This window comes from Xiphophorus hellerii, chromosome 14 (assembly GCF_003331165.1).
Source record: "Xiphophorus hellerii strain 12219 chromosome 14, Xiphophorus_hellerii-4.1, whole genome shotgun sequence".
Lineage (NCBI taxonomy): Eukaryota > Metazoa > Chordata > Actinopteri > Cyprinodontiformes > Poeciliidae > Xiphophorus > Xiphophorus hellerii.
The window spans coordinates 28756213-28776156 of NC_045685.1; the positions used below are offsets into that span (position 1 = coordinate 28756213).

The window sequence follows — 19944 nt, forward strand, 5'->3', positions numbered from 1 at the left end:
GCGTGAATAAGAGCCAAACGTATGCATATGGCGAGGGACTGATATTCGCCATTTGGCCACGCCCACACGGTTCAGCCAGCAGCGAGCATTGACAGAGTTTATCATCCGAATCATCTTGATTAGGTCAAGAGAGCCATAAACGGAGCTTTCCAAGTAAAAAAACGGCACTTCCTGTTCTGAGGGGGCGGGGCTTAGATGACGTCATAATATGATGACATAGGGTCGTCAAGGATCCCACCAGGGTCACTCGTGCAAAGTTTGGTGCAGAAGCTATCGACCGTTCACAGTAAAATACAAGACTTCCTGTTGTCAGGGGGCGTGGCCTACGTGACGTCATCATTTGACCATTGGATATTATTGGACACAAGATAATGATCAATAACTCAAACTTTGGTGTCTCTGTGAGTTTTTGTGTTAGAATTACAAATTATTTAATTTTTTCCTTTTCAATTCAACATTGAACTGTCATTCCGTAGGGCAATGCTGCCCTCTGGTGTCGAATTACTGAAATTACTGAAATAGTTTCATTATTTCAGTAATTCGACACCAGAGGGCAGCATTGCCCTACACATGACAAAGGATACCCTTTGTATTACACAGTCGATCACAGGGGATCTTTGAGCCTTGCTAACCCCCCTTCCACCTGTTCAAATGTCACCAATTTGATAACTTTAAATCAGACATGCCTTATGATCAGACTGACCGACTTTGAAGCCGATCAATCGAAATCCCTAGGAGGAGTTCGATCAAATGCAAAGGCTGTAAACGTCAAAATCGAGGTCAAATGAACTTCAATCTAAAATGGCCGACTTCCTGTTGGGTTTCGACCATGGCTCTAAGAGACTTTTTTGTACGTCCCGACAAGATACACATGTGTACCAAGTTTCGTAATTCTAGGTTTAAGCATGGCTTGGGGCTGTTCATTTAAAATACTCTAGGGGTCGCTATAGAAAAATTAGGCCACGCCCACCAAATATCGCTATGGATTCCTGTTCGGGGATGGATAAGGATCCATCCTAGTGAGTTTGGAGCAGCTCACCCCGAAACTGTGGAATTCAGAGCCAAACGAAATTCGATGGCGTTCGCAACGCCGCCACGCCCACCTGCTTCAGCGCAGCCGGTCGGGGTTGGAATCCACAACACACCAACATGTCTTCTGTCTCTGGACACAGTTTCATGTTGATTAGGTCAAAGGGCTAAGATAGCGACCGTTCACAGTAAAACATGACACTTCCTGTTCTCAGGGGGCGTGGCCTAAGTGATGTCATCATTTCACCACAGGGTATTTTAGGACACCCGATGACGATCAATCAGTGAAAGTTTGGTCCCTCTATGTGTTTTTATATAGGAAATATAAGAGTTTCGTGTTTCATGGCGAGTAGGTGAACTTTGACCCCTGCTAACCCCCCTTCAACATGCTCCAAAACTCACCAATTTGATAACTTTAAATCAAACATGCGTTATGATCAGACTGACCGAGTTTGAAGCCGATCAATCGAAATCCCTAGGAGGAGTTCGATCAAATACGAAGGCTGTAAACGTCAAAATCGAGGAAAAAAATGGACGTTCAAGACAAAATGGCTGACTTCCTGTGATAGTTGGCTAATAACATTAAATGTAAGTTCTGAGTCTTTTGGTGAGCACTACAAGTGTACCAAATTTCATGTCTCTACGATGAAGTACGTTCATACCATTGTGTCAACAGAAAATTGCTAGTTGCTGCCGTTGAGCAATTTTTTTTGCGATTTTTGTGACAACCTTAAAATTCAAAATTTTGAATTTTTCTAGTCGCGACCGCCAAGTTTGGTGAGTTTTTGAATATGATAAAGCCCCCAAAAAGGCAATTCATTTGGGTGGAAGAATAATAAGAATAATAATTAAAGCTGCAAGCAGCCTCGGGCGGCCCTCGCAGCAAGCGCCGCTCCGGCCTATTGGCCACCGTGGGGGTTCCGGCCACCGCAGAAGCTCTCGCACGATTTCCAGAGCCGCAGCCAACTCCCCACCGCAGAAGCTCTGCCGCAGTTTCCAGCACCGCCGCCCGCTAGCCGCCGCAGAAGCTGTCGCGCATTTTCCACGCCCGTCCACCGGGCGACACGCGTGAATGCGTTCGGCGGCGCTCCCCGACGACTGTCAAAAAATCTGGTGCAGATCGGTCGATGCGTCGAGGAGATACAGCCGATGTATTAACTTAGGGGGCGCAGTGGAGCCAAATTACATCTCAATCCCGTTGGGCTCTTTAGAGGTGAACAAAGGTCATACATATCCAGTTTGGAGCCAATCGGATGATCCATGCTTGAATTAGAGCCAAACGTATGAATATGGCGAGGGACTGATATTCGCCATTTGGCCACGCCCACACGGTTCAGCCAGCAGCGAGCAATGACAGAGCTCATCATCCGAATCATCTTGATTAGGTCAAGAGAGCCATAAACGGAGCTTTCCAAGGAAAAAAACGGCACTTCCGGTTCCGAGGGGGCGGGGCTTAGATGACGTCATAATGTGATGACGTAGGATCGACGGGCAAGCCTCCAGGATCACTCAGGCCAAGTTTGATGCAGCTCGGTCAAAATATGTGGAATGTAGAGGCAAACGTATACGAATGGCGTTGCCGCCATTGAAAACTCTTGGCACTTTAAAGCAAGCGAGATCAACTTCCTATCTGTCATCCAACACAGAATCACCTTGGTTAGGTCAAGAGAGCCATAGATGAAAGTTTCCAAGGAAAAAAATAGCACTTCCTGTTCTGAGGGGGCGGGGCTTAGATGACGTCATAATCTGATGACATAGAATTTTCAGACATCACACCAGCATCACTCAAGCCAAGTTTGGTGCAGCTCGGTCGAAACATGTGGAATCTAGAAGCAAAAGTATGGCATCGGCGTTACAGGTCACTTCGCCACGCCGCCACGCCCAGCTGCTATCTCAAAGCCGGTCAGGGTTGGAAACCTCAACACACCAACATGTCTTCTGTCTCTGGACACAGGTTCATGTTGATTAGGTCAAAGGGCTAAGAGAGCGACCGTTCACAGTAAAACATGACACTTCCTGTTCTCAGGGGGCGTGGCCTACGTGATGTCATCATTTGACCATATGGTATTGTAGGCCACCTGATGACGATCAATCACTGAAAGTTTGGAGTCTCTGTGAGTTTTTGTGTTAGAAATACCAATTTTTCATTTTTTCCTGTGTATTACAAAATCGAAGAATTTCATCTGCAGGGCAATGCTGCCCTCTGGTGTCGAATTACTGAAATAATGAAACTATTTCAGTGGCCAGCAGAGGGCAGCATTGCCCTACAAACGACGAACATGTACTGTTTATTATGTAATTACACAGAAGATCTCTCTAATTCATTCTGAGGGGGCGGGGCTTAGATGACGTCATAATATGATGACATAGCATTGTCAGGCATCACAACAGCATCACTGAGGCCAAGTTTGGTGCAGCTCGGTCGAAACATGTGGAATCTAGAAGCAAACGTATGGCATCGGCGTTACAGGTCACTTCGCCACGCCGCCACACCCAGCTGCTTCATCGCAGCCGGTCAGGGCTTGAATCCACAACACACCAACATGTCTTCTGTCTCTGGACACAGTTTCATGTTGATTAGGTCAAAGGGCTAAGATAGCGACCGTTCACAGTAAAACATGACACTTCCTGTTCTCAGGGGGCGTGGCCTAAGCGATGTCATAATTTCACCACAGGGTATTTTAGGACACCTATTGTTGATCAATAACTGAAAATTTGGTGTCTCTGTGAGTTTCTGTGCAGGATATATAAGAGTTTCGTGTTTCATGGCGAGTAGGTGAACTTTGACCCCTGGTAACCCCCCTTCAGCAATCTCAGACAGTCACCAATTTGATAACTTTAAATCAGACATGCCTTATGATCAGACTGACCGAGTTTGAAGCCGATCAATCGAAATCCCTAGGAGGAGTTCGATCAAATGCAAAGGCTGTAAACGTCAAAATCGAGGTCAAATGAACTTCAATCTAAAATGGCCGACTTCCTGTTGGGTTTCGACCATGGCTGTAATAGACTTTTTTGTACGTCCTGACAAGATACACATGTGTACCAAGTTTCGTAATTCTAGGTTAAAGCATGGCTTAGGGCTGTTCATTTAAAATACTCTAGGGGTCGCTATAGAGAAATTAGGCCACGCCCACCAAATTTTGTTATGAATTCCTGTCGGTGGGTGGATAAGGATCCATCCTAGTGAGTTTGGAGCAGCTGGGCCCGAAATTGTGGAATTCAGAGCCAAACGTATGGCAACGGCGTTACAGGTCACTTCGCCACGCCTCCACGCCCACCTGCTATGTCAAAGCCGGTCAGGGTTGGAATCCTCAACACACCAAGATGTCTTCTGTCTCTGGACACAGTTTCATGTTGATTAGGTCAAAGGGCTAAGATAGCGACCGTTCACAGTAAAACATGACACTTCCTGTTCTCAGGGGGCGTGGCCTAAGTGATGTCATCATTTGACCATAGGGTAGTGTAGGGCACCCGATGACGATCAATCACTGAAAGTTTGGTCCCTCTATGTGTTTTTGTATAGGAAATATAAGAGTTTCGTGTTTCATGGCGAGTAGGTGAACTTTGACCCCTGCTAACCCCCCTTCAACATGCTCCAAAACTCACCAATTTGATAACTTTAAATCAAACATGCCTTATGATCAGACTGACCGAGTTTGAAGCCGATCAATCGAAATCCCTAGGAGGAGTTCGATCAAATACGAAGGCTGTAAACGTCAAAATCGAGGAAAAAAATGGACGTTCAATACAAAATGGCCGACTTTCTGTGATAGTTGGCTTATAACATTAAATGTAAGTTCTGAGTCTTTTGGTGAGCTCTACAAGTGTACCAAATTTCATGTCTCTACGATGAAGTACGTTCATACCATTGTGTCAACAGAAAATTGCTAGTTGCTGCCGTTCAGCAATTTTTTTTGCGATTTTTGCGACAACCTTAAAATTCAAAATTTTTAAATTTTCTAGTCGCGACCGCCAAGTTTGGTGAGTTTTTGAATATGATAAAGCCCCCAAAAAGGCACACGAAGAGGTGGGAAGAATCGTAATAATAATAATAATTAAAGCTGCAAGCAGCCTCGGGCGGCCCTCGCAGCAAGCGCCGCTCCGGCCTATTGGCCACCGCGGGGGTTCCGGCCACCGCAGAAGCTCTCGCGCGTTTTCCAGAGCCGCAGCCCGCTCCCCACCGCAGAAGCTCTGCCGCAGTTTCCAGCACTGCCGCCCGCTAGCCGCTGCAGAAGCTGTCGCGCATTTTCCCCAAATTACATCTCAAACCCGTTGGGCTCTTTAGAGCAGAACAAAGGTCATACATATCCAGTTTGGCGCCAATCGGATGATCCATGTGTGAATTAGAGCCAAACGTATGTATATGGCGAGGGACTGATATTCGCCATTTGGCCACGCCCACACGGTTCAGCCAGCAGTGAGCATTGACAGAGTTTATCATCCGAATCATCTTGATTAGGTCAAGAGAGCCATAAACAGAGCTTTCCAAGGAAAAAAACGGCACTTCCTGTTCCGAGGGGGCGGGGCTTAGATGACGTCATAATATGATGACGTAGGATCGACGGGCAAGCCTCCAGGATCACTCAGGCCAAGTTTGATGCAGCTCGGTCAAAATATGTGGAATGTAGAGGCAAACGTATACGAACGGCGTTGCCGCCATTGAAAACTCTTGGCACTTTAAAGCAAGCGAGACCAACTTCCTATCTGTCATCCAACACAGAATCACCTTGATTAGGTCAAGAGAGCCATAAACAGAGCTTTCCAAGGAAAAAAAGGCACTTCCGGTTCCGAGGGGGCGGGGCTTAGATGACGTCACAATGTGATGACGTAGGATCGACGGGCAAGCCTCCAGGATCACTCAGGCCAAGTTTGATGCAGCTCGGTCAAAATATGTGGAATGTAGAGGCAAACGTATACGAACGGCGTTGCCGCCATTGAAAACTCTTGGCACTTTAAAGCAAGCGAGACCAACTTCCTATCTGTCATCCAACACAGAATCACCTTGATTAGGTCAAGAGAGCCATAGATGAAAGTTTCCAAGGAAAAAAATAGCACTTCCTGTTCTGAGGGGGCGGGGCTTAGATGACGTCATAATCTGATGACATAGAATTTTCAGACATCACACCAGCATCACTCAAGCCAAGTTTGGTGCAGCTCGATCGAAACATGTGGAATCTAGAAGCAAAAGTATGGCATCGGCGTTACAGGTCACTTCGCCACGCCGCCACGCCCAGCTGCTATCTCAAAGCCGGTCAGGGTTGGAAACCTCAACACACCAACATGTCTTCTGTCTCTGGACACAGGTTCATGTTGATTAGGTCAAAGGGCTAAGAGAGCGACCGTTCACAGTAAAACATGACACTTCCTGTTCTCAGGGGGCGTGGCCTACGTGATGTCATCATTTGACCATATGGTATTGTAGGCCACCTGATGACGATCAATCACTGAAAGTTTGGAGTCTCTGTGAGTTTTTGTGTTAGAAATACCAATTTTTCATTTTTTCCTGTGTATTACAAAATCGAAGAATTTCATCTGCAGGGCAATGCTGCCCTCTGGTGTCGAATTACTGAAATAATGAAACTATTTCAGTGGCCAGCAGAGGGCAGCATTGCCCTACAAACGACGAACATGTACTGTTTATTATGTAATTACACAGAAGATCTCTCTAATTCATTCTGAGGGGGCGGGGCTTAGATGACGTCATAATATGATGACATAGCATTGTCAGGCATCACAACAGCATCACTGAGGCCAAGTTTGGTGCAGCTCGGTCGAAACATGTGGAATCTAGAAGCAAACGTATGGCATCGGCGTTACAGGTCACTTCGCCACGCCGCCACACCCAGCTGCTTCATCGCAGCCGGTCAGGGCTTGAATCCACAACACACCAACATGTCTTCTGTCTCTGGACACAGTTTCATGTTGATTAGGTCAAAGGGCTAAGATAGCGACCGTTCACAGTAAAACATGACACTTCCTGTTCTCAGGGGGCGTGGCCTAAGCGATGTCATAATTTCACCACAGGGTATTTTAGGACACCTATTGTTGATCAATAACTGAAAATTTGGTGTCTCTGTGAGTTTCTGTGCAGGATATATAAGAGTTTCGTGTTTCATGGCGAGTAGGTGAACTTTGACCCCTGGTAACCCCCCTTCAGCAATCTCAGACAGTCACCAATTTGATAACTTTAAATCAGACATGCCTTATGATCAGACTGACCGAGTTTGAAGCCAATCAATCGAAATCCCTAGGAGGAGTTCGATCAAATACGAATGCTGTGAACGTCAAAATCGAGGTCAAATGAAATTCAATCTAAAATGGCCGACTTCCTGTTGGGTTTAGAGCATGGCTCTAAGAGACTTTTTTGTACGTCCCGACAAGATACACATGTGTACCAAGTTTCGTAATTCTAGGTTTAAGCATGGCTTGGGGCTGTTCATTTAAAATACTCTAGGGGTCGCTATAGAGAAATTAGGCCACGCCCACCAAATTTTGTTATGAATTCTTGTCGGGGGGTGGATAAGGATCCATCCTAGTGAGTTTGGAGCAGCTGGGCCCGAAATTGTGGAATTCAGAGCCAAACGTATGGCAACGGCGTTACAGGTCACTTCGCCACGCCGCCACGCCCACCTGCTATGTCAAAGCCAGTCAGGGTTGGAATCCTCAACACACCAACATGTCTTCTGTCTCTGGACACAGTTTCATGTTGATTAGGTCAAAGGGCTAAGAGAGCGACCGCTCACAGTAAAACATGACACTTCCTGTTCTCAGGGGGCGTGGCTTAAGTGATGTCATCATTTCACCACAGGGTATTTTAGGACATCCGATGCCGATCAATCACTGAAAGTTTGGTCCCTCTATGTGTTTTTTTATAGGAAATATAAGAGTTTCGTGTTTCATGGCGAGTAGGTGAACTTTGACCCCTGCTAACCCCCCTTCAACATACTCCAAAACTCACCAATTTGATAACTTTAAATCAAACATGCCTTATGATCAGACTGACCGAGTTTGAAGCCGATCAATCGAAATCCCTAGGAGGAGTTCGATCAAATACGAAGGCTGTAAACGTCAAAATCGAGGAAAAAAATGGACGTTCAATACAAAATGGCCGACTTCCTGTGATAGTTGGCTAATAACATTAAATGTAAGTTCTGAGTCTTTTGGTGAGCTCTACAAGTGTACCAAATTTCATGTCTCTACGATGAAGTACGTTCATACCATTGTGTCAACAGAAAATTGCTAGTTGCCGCCGTTGAGCAATTTTTTTTGCGATTTTTGCGACAACCTTAAAATTCAAAATTTTGAATTTTTCTAGTCGCGACCGCCAAGTTTGGTGAGTTTTTGAATATGATAAAGCCCCCAAAAAGGCAATTCATTTGGGTGGAAGAATAATAAGAATAATTAAAGCTGCGAGCAGCCTCGGGCGGCCCTCGCAGCAAGCGCCGCTCCGGCCTATTGGCCACCGCGGGGGTTCCGGCCACCGCAGAAGCTCTCGCGCGTTTTCCAGAGCCGCAGCCCGCTCCCCACCGCAGAAGCTCTGCCGCAGTTTCCAGCACTGCCGCCCGCTAGCCGCTGCAGAAGCTGTCGCGGATTTTCCCCAAATTACATCTCAAACCCGTTGGGCTCTTTAGAGCAGAACAAAGGTCATACATATCCAGTTTGGCGCCAATCGGATGATCCATGTGTGAATTAGAGCCAAACGTATGTATATGGCGAGGGACTGATATTCGCCATTTGGCCACGCCCACACGGTTCAGCCAGCAGTGAGCATTGACAGAGTTTATCATCCGAATCATCTTGATTAGGTCAAGAGAGTCATAAACAGAGCTTTCCAAGGAAAAAAACGGCACTTCCTGTTCCGAGGGGGCGGGGCTTAGATGACGTCATAATATGATGACGTAGGATCGACGGGCAAGCCTCCAGGATCACTCAGGCCAAGTTTGATGCAGCTCGGTCAAAATATGTGGAATGTAGAGGCAAACGTATACGAACGGCGTTGCCGCCATTGAAAACTCTTGGCACTTTAAAGCAAGCGAGACCAACTTCCTATCTGTCATCCAACACAGAATCACCTTGATTAGGTCAAGAGAGCAATAAACAGAGCTTTCCAAGGAAAAACACGGCACTTCCTGTTCCGAGGGGGCGGGGCTTAGATAACGTCATAATGTGATGACGTAGGATCGACGGGCAAGCCTCCAGGATCACTCAGGCCAAGTTTGATGCAGCTCGGTCAAAATATGTGGAATGTAGAGGCAAACGTATACGAACGGCGTTGCCGCCATTGAAAACTCTTGGCACTTTAAAGCAAGCGAGACCAACTTCCTATCTGTCATCCAACACAGAATCACCTTGATTAGGTCAAGAGAGCCATAAACAGAGCTTTCCAAGGAAAAAAACGGCACTTCCGGTTCCGAGGGGGCGGGGCTTAGATGACGTCATAATGTGATGACGTAGGATTGACGGGCAAGCCTCCAGGATCACTCAGGCCAAGTTTGATGCAGCTCGGTCAAAATATGTGGAATGTAGAGGCAAACGTATACGAACGGCGTTGCCGCCATTGAAAACTCTTGGCACTTTAAAGCAAGCGAGACCAACTTCCTATCTGTCATCCAACACAGAATCACCTTGATTAGGTCAAGAGAGCCATAGATGAAAGTTTCCAAGGAAAAAAATAGCACTTCCTGTTCTGAGGGGGCGGGGCTTAGATGACGTCATAATCTGATGACATAGAATTTTCAGGTATCACACCAGCATCACTCAAGCCAAGTTTGGTGCAGCTCGGTCGAAACATGTGGAATCTAGAAGCAAACGTATGGCATCGGCGTTACAGGTCACTTCGCCACGCCGCCACGCCCAGCTGCTATCTCAAAGCCGGTCAGGGTTGGAAACCTCAACACACCAACATGTCTTCTGTCTCTGGACACAGGTTCATGTTGATTAGGTCAAAGGGCTAAGATAGCGACCGTTCACAGTAAAACATGACACTTCCTGTTCTCAGGGGGCGTGGCCTAAGCGATGTCATCATTTCACCACAGGGTATTTTAGGACACCTATTGTTGATCAATAACTGAAAATTTGGTGTCTCTGTGAGTTTCTGTGCAGGATATATAAGAGTTTCGTGTTTCATGGCGAGTAGGTGAACTTTGACCCCTGGTAACCCCCCTTCAGCAAGCTCATACAGTCACCAATTTGATAACTTTAAATCAGACATGCCTTATGATCAGACTGACCGAGTTTGAAGCCGATCAATCGAAATCCCTAGGAGGAGTTCGATCAAATACGAATGCTGTAAACGTCAAAATCGAGGTCAAATGAAATTCAATCTAAAATGGCCGACTTCCTGTTGGGTTTAGAGCATAGCTCTAAGAGACTTTTTTGTACGTCCCGACAAAATACACATGTGTACCAAGTTTCGTAATTCTAGGTTTAAGCATGGCTTGGGGCTGTTCATTTAAAATACTCTAGGGGTCGCTATAGAGAAATTAGGCCACGCCCACCAAATTTTGTTATGAATTCCTGTCGGTGAGTGGATAAGGATCCATCCTAGTGAGTTTGGAGCAGCTGGGCCCGAAATTGTGGAATTCAGAGCCAAACGTATGGCAACGGCGTTACAGGTCACTTCGCCACGCCGCCACGCCCACCTGCTATGTCAAAGCCGGTCAGGGTTGGAATCCTAAACACACCAACATGTCTTCTGTCTCTGGACACAGTTTCATATTGATGAGGTCAAAGGGCTAAGATAGCGACCGTTCACAGTAAAACATGACACTTCCTGTTCTCAGGGGGCGTGGCCTAAGTGATGTCATCATTTGATCATAGGGTATTGTAGGGCACCCGATGACGATCAATCACTGAAAGTTTGGTCCCTCTATGTGTTTTTGTATAGGAAATATAAGAGTTTCGTGTTTCATGGCGAGTAGGTGAACTTTGACCCCTGCTAACCCCCCTTCAACATGCTCCAAAACTCACCAATTTGATAACTTTAAATCAAACATGCCTTATGATCAGACTGACCAAGTTTGAAGTCGATCAATCGAAATCCCTAGGAGGAGTTCGATCAAATACGAAGGCTGTAAACGTCAAAATCGAGGTAAAAAATGGACGTTCAATACAAAATGGCCGACTTCCTGTGATAGTTGGCTTATAACATTAAATGTAAGTTCTGAGTCTTTTGGTGAGCTCTACATGTGTACCAAATTTCATGTCTCTACGATGAAGTACGTTCATACCATTGTGTCAACAGAAAATTGCTAGTTGCTGCCGTTCAGCAATTTTTTTTGCGATTTTTGCGACAACCTTAAAATTCAAAATTTTTAAATTTTCTAGTCGCCACCGCCAAGTTTGGTGAGTTTTTGAATATGATAAAGCCCCCAAAAAGGCGCCTCTTTGGGGGGGCAGAATCGTAATAATAATAAGAAACAGTACAGAAACAATAGGCCTTCGCAGCGCTTTGCTGCTCGGGCCTAATAAACAGTACAGATACAATAGGCCTTCGCAGCGCTTTGCTGCTCGGGCCTAATAATAATAAACAGCACAGATACAATAGGCCTTCGCAGCGCTTTGCTGCTCGGGCCTAATAAGAAACAGTACAGAAACAATAGGCCTTCGCAGCGCTTTGCTGCTCGGGCCTAATAATAAGAAACAGTACAGATACAATAGGCCTTCGCAGCGCTTTGCTGCTCGGGCCTAATAATAAGAAACAGTACAGATACAATAGGCCTTCGCAGCGCTTTGCTGCTCGGGCCTAATTAAAGCTGCAAGCAGCCTCGGGCGGCCCTCGCAGCAAGCGCCGCTCCGGCCTATTGGCCACCGCGGGGGTTCCGGCCACCGCAGAAGCTCTCGCACGATTTCCAGAGCCGCAGCCCGCTCCCCACCGCGGAAGCTCCGCCGCAGTTTCCAGCACCGCCGCCCGCTAGCCACCGCAGAAGCTGTAGCGCATTTTCCACACCCATCCACCAGGCGACACGCGTGAATGCGTTCGGCAGCGCTCCCCGACGACTGTCAAAAAATCTGGTGCAGATCGGTCGATGCGTCGAGGAGATACAGCCCATGTATTAACTTAGGGGGCGCAGTGGAGCCAAATTACATTTCAAACCCGTCGGGCTCTTTAGAGGTGAACAAAGGTCATACATATCCAGATTGGCGCCAATCGGATGATCTATGTGTGAATTAGAGCCAAACGTATGAATATGGCGAGGGACTGATATTCGCCATTTGGCCACGCCCACACGGTTCAGCCAGAAGCGAGCATTGACAGAGCTCATCATCCGAATTACCTTGATTAGGTCAAGAGAGCCATAAACAGAGCTTTCCAAGGAAAAAAAAGACACTTCCTGTTCTGAGGGGGCGGGGCTTAGATGACGTCATAATATGATGACACAGGGTCGTCAGGGATCCCACCAGGGTCACTCGTGCAAAGTTTGGTGCAGAAGGTATCGACCGTTCACAGTAAAATACAAGACTTCCTGTTGTCAGGGGGCGTGGCCTACGTGATGTCATCATTTAACCATTGGATATTATTGGACACAAGATAATGATCAATAACTGAAGGTTTGGTGTCTCTGTCAGTTTTTGTGTTAGAATTACAAATTATTTAATTTTTTCCTCTTTAATTCAACATTGAACTGTCATTCCGTAGGGCAATGCTGCCCTCTGGTGTCGAATTACTGAAATAATGAAACTATTTCAGTGGGCAGCAGAGGGCAGCATTGCCCTACAAACAACGAACATGGACTGTTTATTATGTAATTACACAGAAGATCTCTCTAATTCATTCTGAGGGGGCGGGGCTTAGATGATGTCATAATATGATGACATAGCATTGTCAGGTATCACACCAGGATGAGTCAGGCCAAGTTTGGTGCAGCTCGGTCGAAACATGTGGAATCTAGAAGCAAACGTATGGCATCGGCGTTACAGGTCACTTCGCCACGCCGCCACACCCAGCTGCTTCATCGCAGCCGGTCAGGGCTTGGATCCACAACACACCAACATGTCTTCTGTCTCTGGACACAGTTTCATGTTGATGAGGTCAAAGGGCTAAGATAGCGACCGTTCACAGTAAAACATGACACTTCCTGTTCTCAGGGGGCGTGGCCTAAGCAATGTCATAATTTCACCACAGGGTATTTTAGGACACCTATTGATGATCAATAATTGAAAGTTTGGTGTCTCTGTGAGTTTCTGTGCAGGATATATAAGAGTTTCGTGTTTCATGGCGAGTAGGTGAACTTTGACCCCTGGTGACCCCCCTTCAGCAATCTCAGACAGTCACCAATTTGATAACTTTAAATCAGACATGCCTTATGATCAGACTGACCGAGTTTGAAGCCGATCAATCGAAATCCCTAGGAGGAGTTCGATCAAATGCAAAGGCTGTAAACGTCAAAGTCGAGGTCCAAAATGGACCTTCAATACAAAATGGCCGACTTCCTGTTGGGTTTCGACCATGGCTCTAAGAGACTTTTTTGTACGTCCTGACAAGATACACATGTGTACCAAGTTTCGTAATTCTAGGTTAAAGCATGGCTTGGGGCTGTTCATTTAAAATACTCTAGGGGTCGCTATAGAGAAATTAGGCCACGCCCACCAAATTTTGTTATGAATTCCTGTCGGTGGGTGGATAAGGATCCATCCTAGTGAGTTTGGAGCAGCTGGGCCCGAAATTGTGGAATTCAGAGCCAAACGAAATTCGATGGCGTTCGCAACGCCGCCACGCCCACCTGCTTCATCGCAGCCGGTCGGGGTTGGATTACTCAACACACCAACATGTCTTCTGTCTCTGGACACAGTTTCATGTTGATTAGGTCAAAGGGCTAAGATAGCGACCGTTCACAGTAAAACATGACACTTCCTGTTCTCAGGGGGCGTGGCCTAAGTGATGTCATCATTTGACCATAGGTTATTGTAGGGCACCCGATGACGATCAATCACTGAAAGTTTGATCCCTCTATGTGTTTTTATATAGGAAATATAAGAGTTTCGTGTTTCATGGCGAGTAGGTGAACTTTGACCCCTGCTAACCCCCCTTCAACATGCTCCAAAACTCACCAATTTGATAACTTTAAATCAAACATGCCTTATGATCAGACTGACCAAGTTTGAAGCCGATCAATCAAAATCCCTAGGAGGAGTTCGATCAAATACGAAGGCTGTAAACGTCAAAATCGAGGTAAAAAATGGACTTTCAATACAAAATGGCCGACTTCCTGTGATAGTTGGCTTATAACATTAAATGTAAGTTCTGAGTCTTTTGGTGAGCTCTACAAGTGTACCAAATTTCATGTCTCTACGATGAAGTACGTTCATACCATTGTGTCAACAGAAAATTGCTAGTTGCCGCCGTTGAGCAATTTTTTTAGCGATTTTTGCGACAACCTTAAAATTCAAAATTTTTAATTTTTCTAGTCGCGACCGCCAAGTTTGGTGAGTTTTTGAATATGATAAAGCCCCCAAAAAGGCACACGAAGAGGGGGGCAGAATAATAATAAAACAGTACAGATACAATAGGCCTTCGCAGCGCTTTGCTGCTCGGGCCTAATTATACCAGAATAACATCAAAATATGAGAATAAAGTTATAATATTTAGAATAGTGATACAACAATAAAGTATTAATAAAAGTTATTTTAGAAGAATAAAGTAATAATTTTACACAAATAAAATATTAAATGAGGATCTTATAAAGTTATACTTTTTATTGGTTTACAGATAAATAAATATTTAATCTTTAAACATCAACATTAAATTATTATTAGAAACAGTTTTAACTGGATTTATAAACCAAAACAAAAGCAGTGAACAGATTTATGAATTAATAATTAAACCTGGAGTTTCTTTAGTCACACAGTGAAGATTACCGACCCAAACCGACCCGTTAGTCCTGGTGACCTCAGTTCTGACGTTTCTCTCCAGGCAGATTCTCATTTTCAGTCAGACTCAGATTCACGTTTTATAAAAACCACAAAATAATAATAATATCAACACAAACCAGTTTGATGCTCTGACAGCTGCTGAGTCCAACGGTGACACCGAGCGTCAGTCTGCAAAACGTTTCAGTCTGCAAAACGTTTCAGTCTCTAAAACGTTTCCGTCTGCAAAACGTTTCAGTCTGCAAAACGTTTCAGTCTGCAAAACGTTTCCGTCTCTAAAACGTTTCAGTCTGCAGTGAGTTTCAGTCTCTGTGGTTTAAACTTTAGCCAGGAATGACGGGACGTTTCCAGAAACCTGCAGGAGGAAAACAGTTTTCCAGCTCATCTTCTGTCTATTTCTGAATCCTGGACAGACAGAGAGAGTTTCTGTTATTAACTTTATATTTAATACATTTTCCTTTGGCCTCTTTGACTCACAGCCTGTTATCAGAACCAACCGAGTCCAAGTTCCTCCGTCATAATCTAGATCTGTTTCCCAGATTTTATTCTGAATTTTACTATTTCTGACCAATGGGTTCATATTATATCACATTTATAAAGATTATAAAACATTTATAAACAATATAAAACATTTATAAACATTATAAAACAGTTTTCTGGTAATCCCAGAAAACGTCTTTCTGTCTTTCATACGTTTTCTCAGTTATAAATATCTCCAGATTATTTCCCTCCAGATTAAACTTTTCAATAAAACTTGTATATTTATTAGATTTAAATGTTTCTGTCAGGATTTTCTACTTTCTACTCTGGTTGAGATGATTTCTGCTGCTTTTCTAAAGAAAAGATTTGATCTTATTATTGTATCTTAAAATAATTTGTTGGGTTTACGGATCGGTATCAGTCCAGTAATAATTAATTAAAGGAGCCATCTTTATTATATTTATCATACATTATGTCAAACGCAGCTTGTTCCAAGTTTCCATGTTAGTTTTGATTTTAGTGATTAGCTTTAGACTATTATTATTTCATGAGCCATGATGATGTAAACAACATGGATCATTTTCTGTCAGCTACAAACACAAATAGAGATGTTGTGTTTATTATAACATCATTAATAAAGTGATAATAAACATGTTTAGCTGCAGGTTGCAGAGCAGAGCTGCTTGTTTTCCTCTCAGCGTTTCATCAGAAATAATGAAACGTTCATCAGGTCCAAACATGACAGACTGTTTTTCTCTGACTGTTTTTCTCTGACTGTTTTTCTCTGGTTGTTTTTCTCTGATTGTTTTTCTCTGACTGTTTTTCTCTGGTTGTTTTTCTCTGATTGTTTTTCTCTGACTGTTTTTCTCTGACTGTTTTTCTCTGATTGTTTTTCTCTGGTTGTTTTCCTGACTGTTTTTCTCTGGTTGTTTTTCTCTGATTGTTTTTCTCTGGTTGTTTTTCTCTGACTGTTTTTCTCTGGTTGTTTTTCTCTGACTGTTTTTCTCTGACTGTTTTTCTCTGATTGTTTTTCTCTGGTTGTTTTCCTGATTGTTTTTCTCTGGTTGTTTTTCTCTGATTGTTTTTCTCTAGTTGTTTTTCTCTGACTGTTTTTCTCTGGTTGTTTTTCTCTGACTGTTTTTCTCTGACTGTTTGTTTTCTGACTGTTTCTCTGCTCATGTTTCTCTCTGTGATGTTTGGGTCGCAGCAGGTCTGAGCTGAAACTGGACCGGAAACGGAGGAGAGCAGCTTTAGTATCAGAAGATACAGATCAGTTTAATGTTCCCACATCACTCAGCCGTTCACCACTTCACTTTATTTTAACAAACAATAAAACCAAACAGAACATTTTAAGCAGTAAAGGGTTAAAGGTCATCCTGTCCCTGTGGAGTTTATCCTTCCTTTCATCAGATTCTTTGTTTTCTCCTCATGTTTCAGAGAAACAGCAGAGAAAACCTTTCAGCTTCTCTGTGATGATTTGCTAAAAGTCAAACAGGAGAGTCTGAAGAGCCAGAATGAAAGCCATGTTTCCTGTTTTGTCCTGAGCACCTGAACGCCTCACGGTGTGTTTCTGTCCTCAGTGCCCTTTAAGCTCCAGGAAGGCGAGGTCCGCATCATCTCCATGGCGCAGTGCCAGTCCTACTTCGACATGAAGACTATAACTCCCAGGATGCTTTGTGCCGGATATGAGGCAGGAACCGTGGACTCCTGCATGGTACCAGATGCTCTCAGTGTGGTCAGTTCTGGGTCAGAACCGTCTGTAGAACCGGCTGTGTGTTTCAGGGCGACAGCGGCGGCCCGCTGGTGTGCGAGGAAGACGAGGGTCTCCGCTGGACGCTCTTCGGCCTGACGTCCTGGGGCAGCGTCTGCTTCAGCAAGGTGCTGGGGCCCGGCGTGTACAGCAACGTGACCCACTTCACGGCCTGGATCCAGCAGCAGATCTACGTACATGGCTTCCTGTCCGACTGACGCTGGCAGGAAGTGATGTCACTGCTGGCGTCAGACCCTCTGACTGTGCCTGAAACCACAGAACCAGAACCAGAACCTCTGCATCCGTCACACTGGACCACCTCACACACAAACATTCATGTTTTCATTTCCAACCAGATGGGTCCCAGCAGTAAATAACGGCTGGTCCCACTTCCTTTATTTTCAAATTAAGAGCGTTTTCCTCAATCTAAGCTGCATTTCAGTCACAAAAACATTTTTTATTAATTATGTTTGTTGTGTTGAAGCTCCTGATTCTGAAACATTTTGTTTCCAGTTTTCAGAAAAATTTAAGTCAAAACTAAAATCTTTATTTTTATAAATTTAATCTGGTTTAAAGTCCAGCATAAATGTCTCTGTGGTGTTTAAATAGTAAATAACTTAAAAAGCCTCCATTCAGACCTGGAAGGTCTTTTAACAGGAACATTTTCTTTTAATAGAAATTTTATTTTTGTTAAGATTAAAAATTATTTTTCCAGAAAAACTTAAATGATCAGAAACGACTTTCTGTCTCTTCCAACTTGTTCCTGAAATTTTCTGCATTTGAGTTTGTTTATTGAAATTTGACTAATTGAGTTGATGAACAACGTTAATCACTGAGGACTCAACTTCCCACAATGCTTCACTCTGTAGGGACTGTGATCAAAGGTAAAACCAGCCTGTCAGTAATTTGTTATAACAGCTGATTAATAAAAATCAACTGAAAAGAAAAAAACATTTCTAATTTAAAAATTATTTCCAAAATTACGTGAATATTTGATCATTTTAGCTAATTAAGCATCTTTACATAAACACAATATTTAAACCGTTATGAATGAAACCGACATGCAGAAAAGTTGAAGAAATTCTCGACATTTACAGCTTTCCTACACAATCATGTTAATACGGTTTATCTAAAATATTCATTTTATCAAATAATCAAGAGCAAAAAGACATTCAGACCCGTTTATTAGTAACAGTAGAACATTATAGATAAGGAGAAATGTAAACAAATCTAACAAACTATTACATTAGCTAACTATTTAAACTTTACAGCTAAATCATATTTTTCTGCATTTCATTTATAAATATATCACTAATATGAAACCGTTTCTCTGTGATGTGAAGAACAGATGTAGCAAACTGACACCATCTTCCTTTTTATATGAAGGCTAGCTCTGTTAGCGTTAGCTCTGTTAGCGCTAGCTCTGTTAGCGCTAGCTCTGTTAGCCTTAGCTCTGTTAGCGTTAGCTCTGTTAGCGCTAGATCTGTTAGCGTTAGCTCTGTTAGCGCTAGCTCTGTTAGCGTTAGCTCTGTTAGTACTAGCTGTGATGGTGTAGTTCTGTTAAAACCAGCAGATTGATTTTAATCATAATCATTAATTAAGGTTTAATGTTCTCACAAACAGAATAATTGAATGAAAATGAACACCATGTTTAATTTTATCTGAGATTGTTAGCATTTAACTCAACTAGCTTAATGCTAATAGTTTGTTTTAGCAGAAAAAAGCGACACAAACTCATCTTTAAATCTTTACATTGTCATTTAAAACATCTTCAGTCATAAAACACAGAAGTTGTAACAGTTTAAAACAGCACAATTTATTATTTTTGGCACAAATGAACCGTAATAAAGGAGATCAGTGTGTTTATCTGACTGACACTATGATTCATAACAGTTAAAATCATTTTTAGTTACAAATATTTAAAGTATTTATAATATAAATACTTTGATGAAGTAAAATTTTCTGTTTGTTCTGGTAAATATTCATCGTTTTGCTGAATCCATGTTTTAGTTTCCAGATTTATTAAAGCTTTTGGTTCTGGACTCGACTGGATGCTGAATGTTAAGAACATTCAGAACATTAAGAACATTAAGAACATCAGAACATCCAGAACATTCAGAACATCCAGAACATCCAGAACATTCAGAACATCCAGAACATCCAGAACATTCAGAACATTAAGAACATCCAGAACATTCAGAACATCCAGAACATTCAGAACATCCAGAACATCCAGAACATTCAGAACATTAAGAACATTAAGATCATCCAGAACATCCAGAACATTCAGAACATTAAGAACATTAAGAACATTAAGATCATCCAGAACATCCAGAACATTCAGAACATTAAGAACATTCCTCCGCTGTTTGGGTTTCTATCAGTGTTTGCTACAGATTTTTGTACATTGAGCTTCTCACAGGACTGTTTGCGTCTGTGTGTGTGTGTGTGTGTGTGTGTGTGTGTGTGTGTGTGTGTGTGTGTGTGTGTGTGTGTGTGTGTGTGTGTGTGTGTGAGGTCACCCAGTCACGCGTTCAGGTCGTGTTTTGCGTCCTGTTTCAGCCCTGATCAGTTTGTTGCCATGACGACCAGGTAGCGTCTGAAAGGCTTGTTGATCTGCTGCCTCTGGTGTTTTGGTGAATATTTGTTTGTATTTTCTGTTTATGGCTCTAATAAATGGTCCCACAGTCAGTGGGTTTGACTCACCGCCTGTCTGCACATCTTTCCACTTCCTCTCCAGCAGGAAGGAAACCAGCAGCTTTTTATAGACGGGATCAGACTGAAGATGTGTCAGAAATATTATTATTACTGGC

At 43.6% G+C, this 19944-nt stretch overlaps 1 protein-coding gene across 1 annotated transcript in view; it reads left to right on the forward strand.

Annotated features, from left to right (window-relative positions):
* corin (corin, serine peptidase) overlaps positions 1 to 18234 on the forward strand; it is a 38656-nt gene extending 20422 nt beyond the window's left edge. The window contains exons 23-24 of the mRNA XM_032583611.1: positions 16962 to 17095; positions 17164 to 18234. Of these exons, the coding sequence (XP_032439502.1) occupies positions 16962 to 17095; positions 17164 to 17349 (320 nt within the window). The 3' untranslated portion in view covers positions 17350 to 18234. The remainder of the gene's footprint in view (positions 1 to 16961; positions 17096 to 17163) is intronic.
* Positions 18235 to 19944: the final 1710 nt, after the last annotated feature.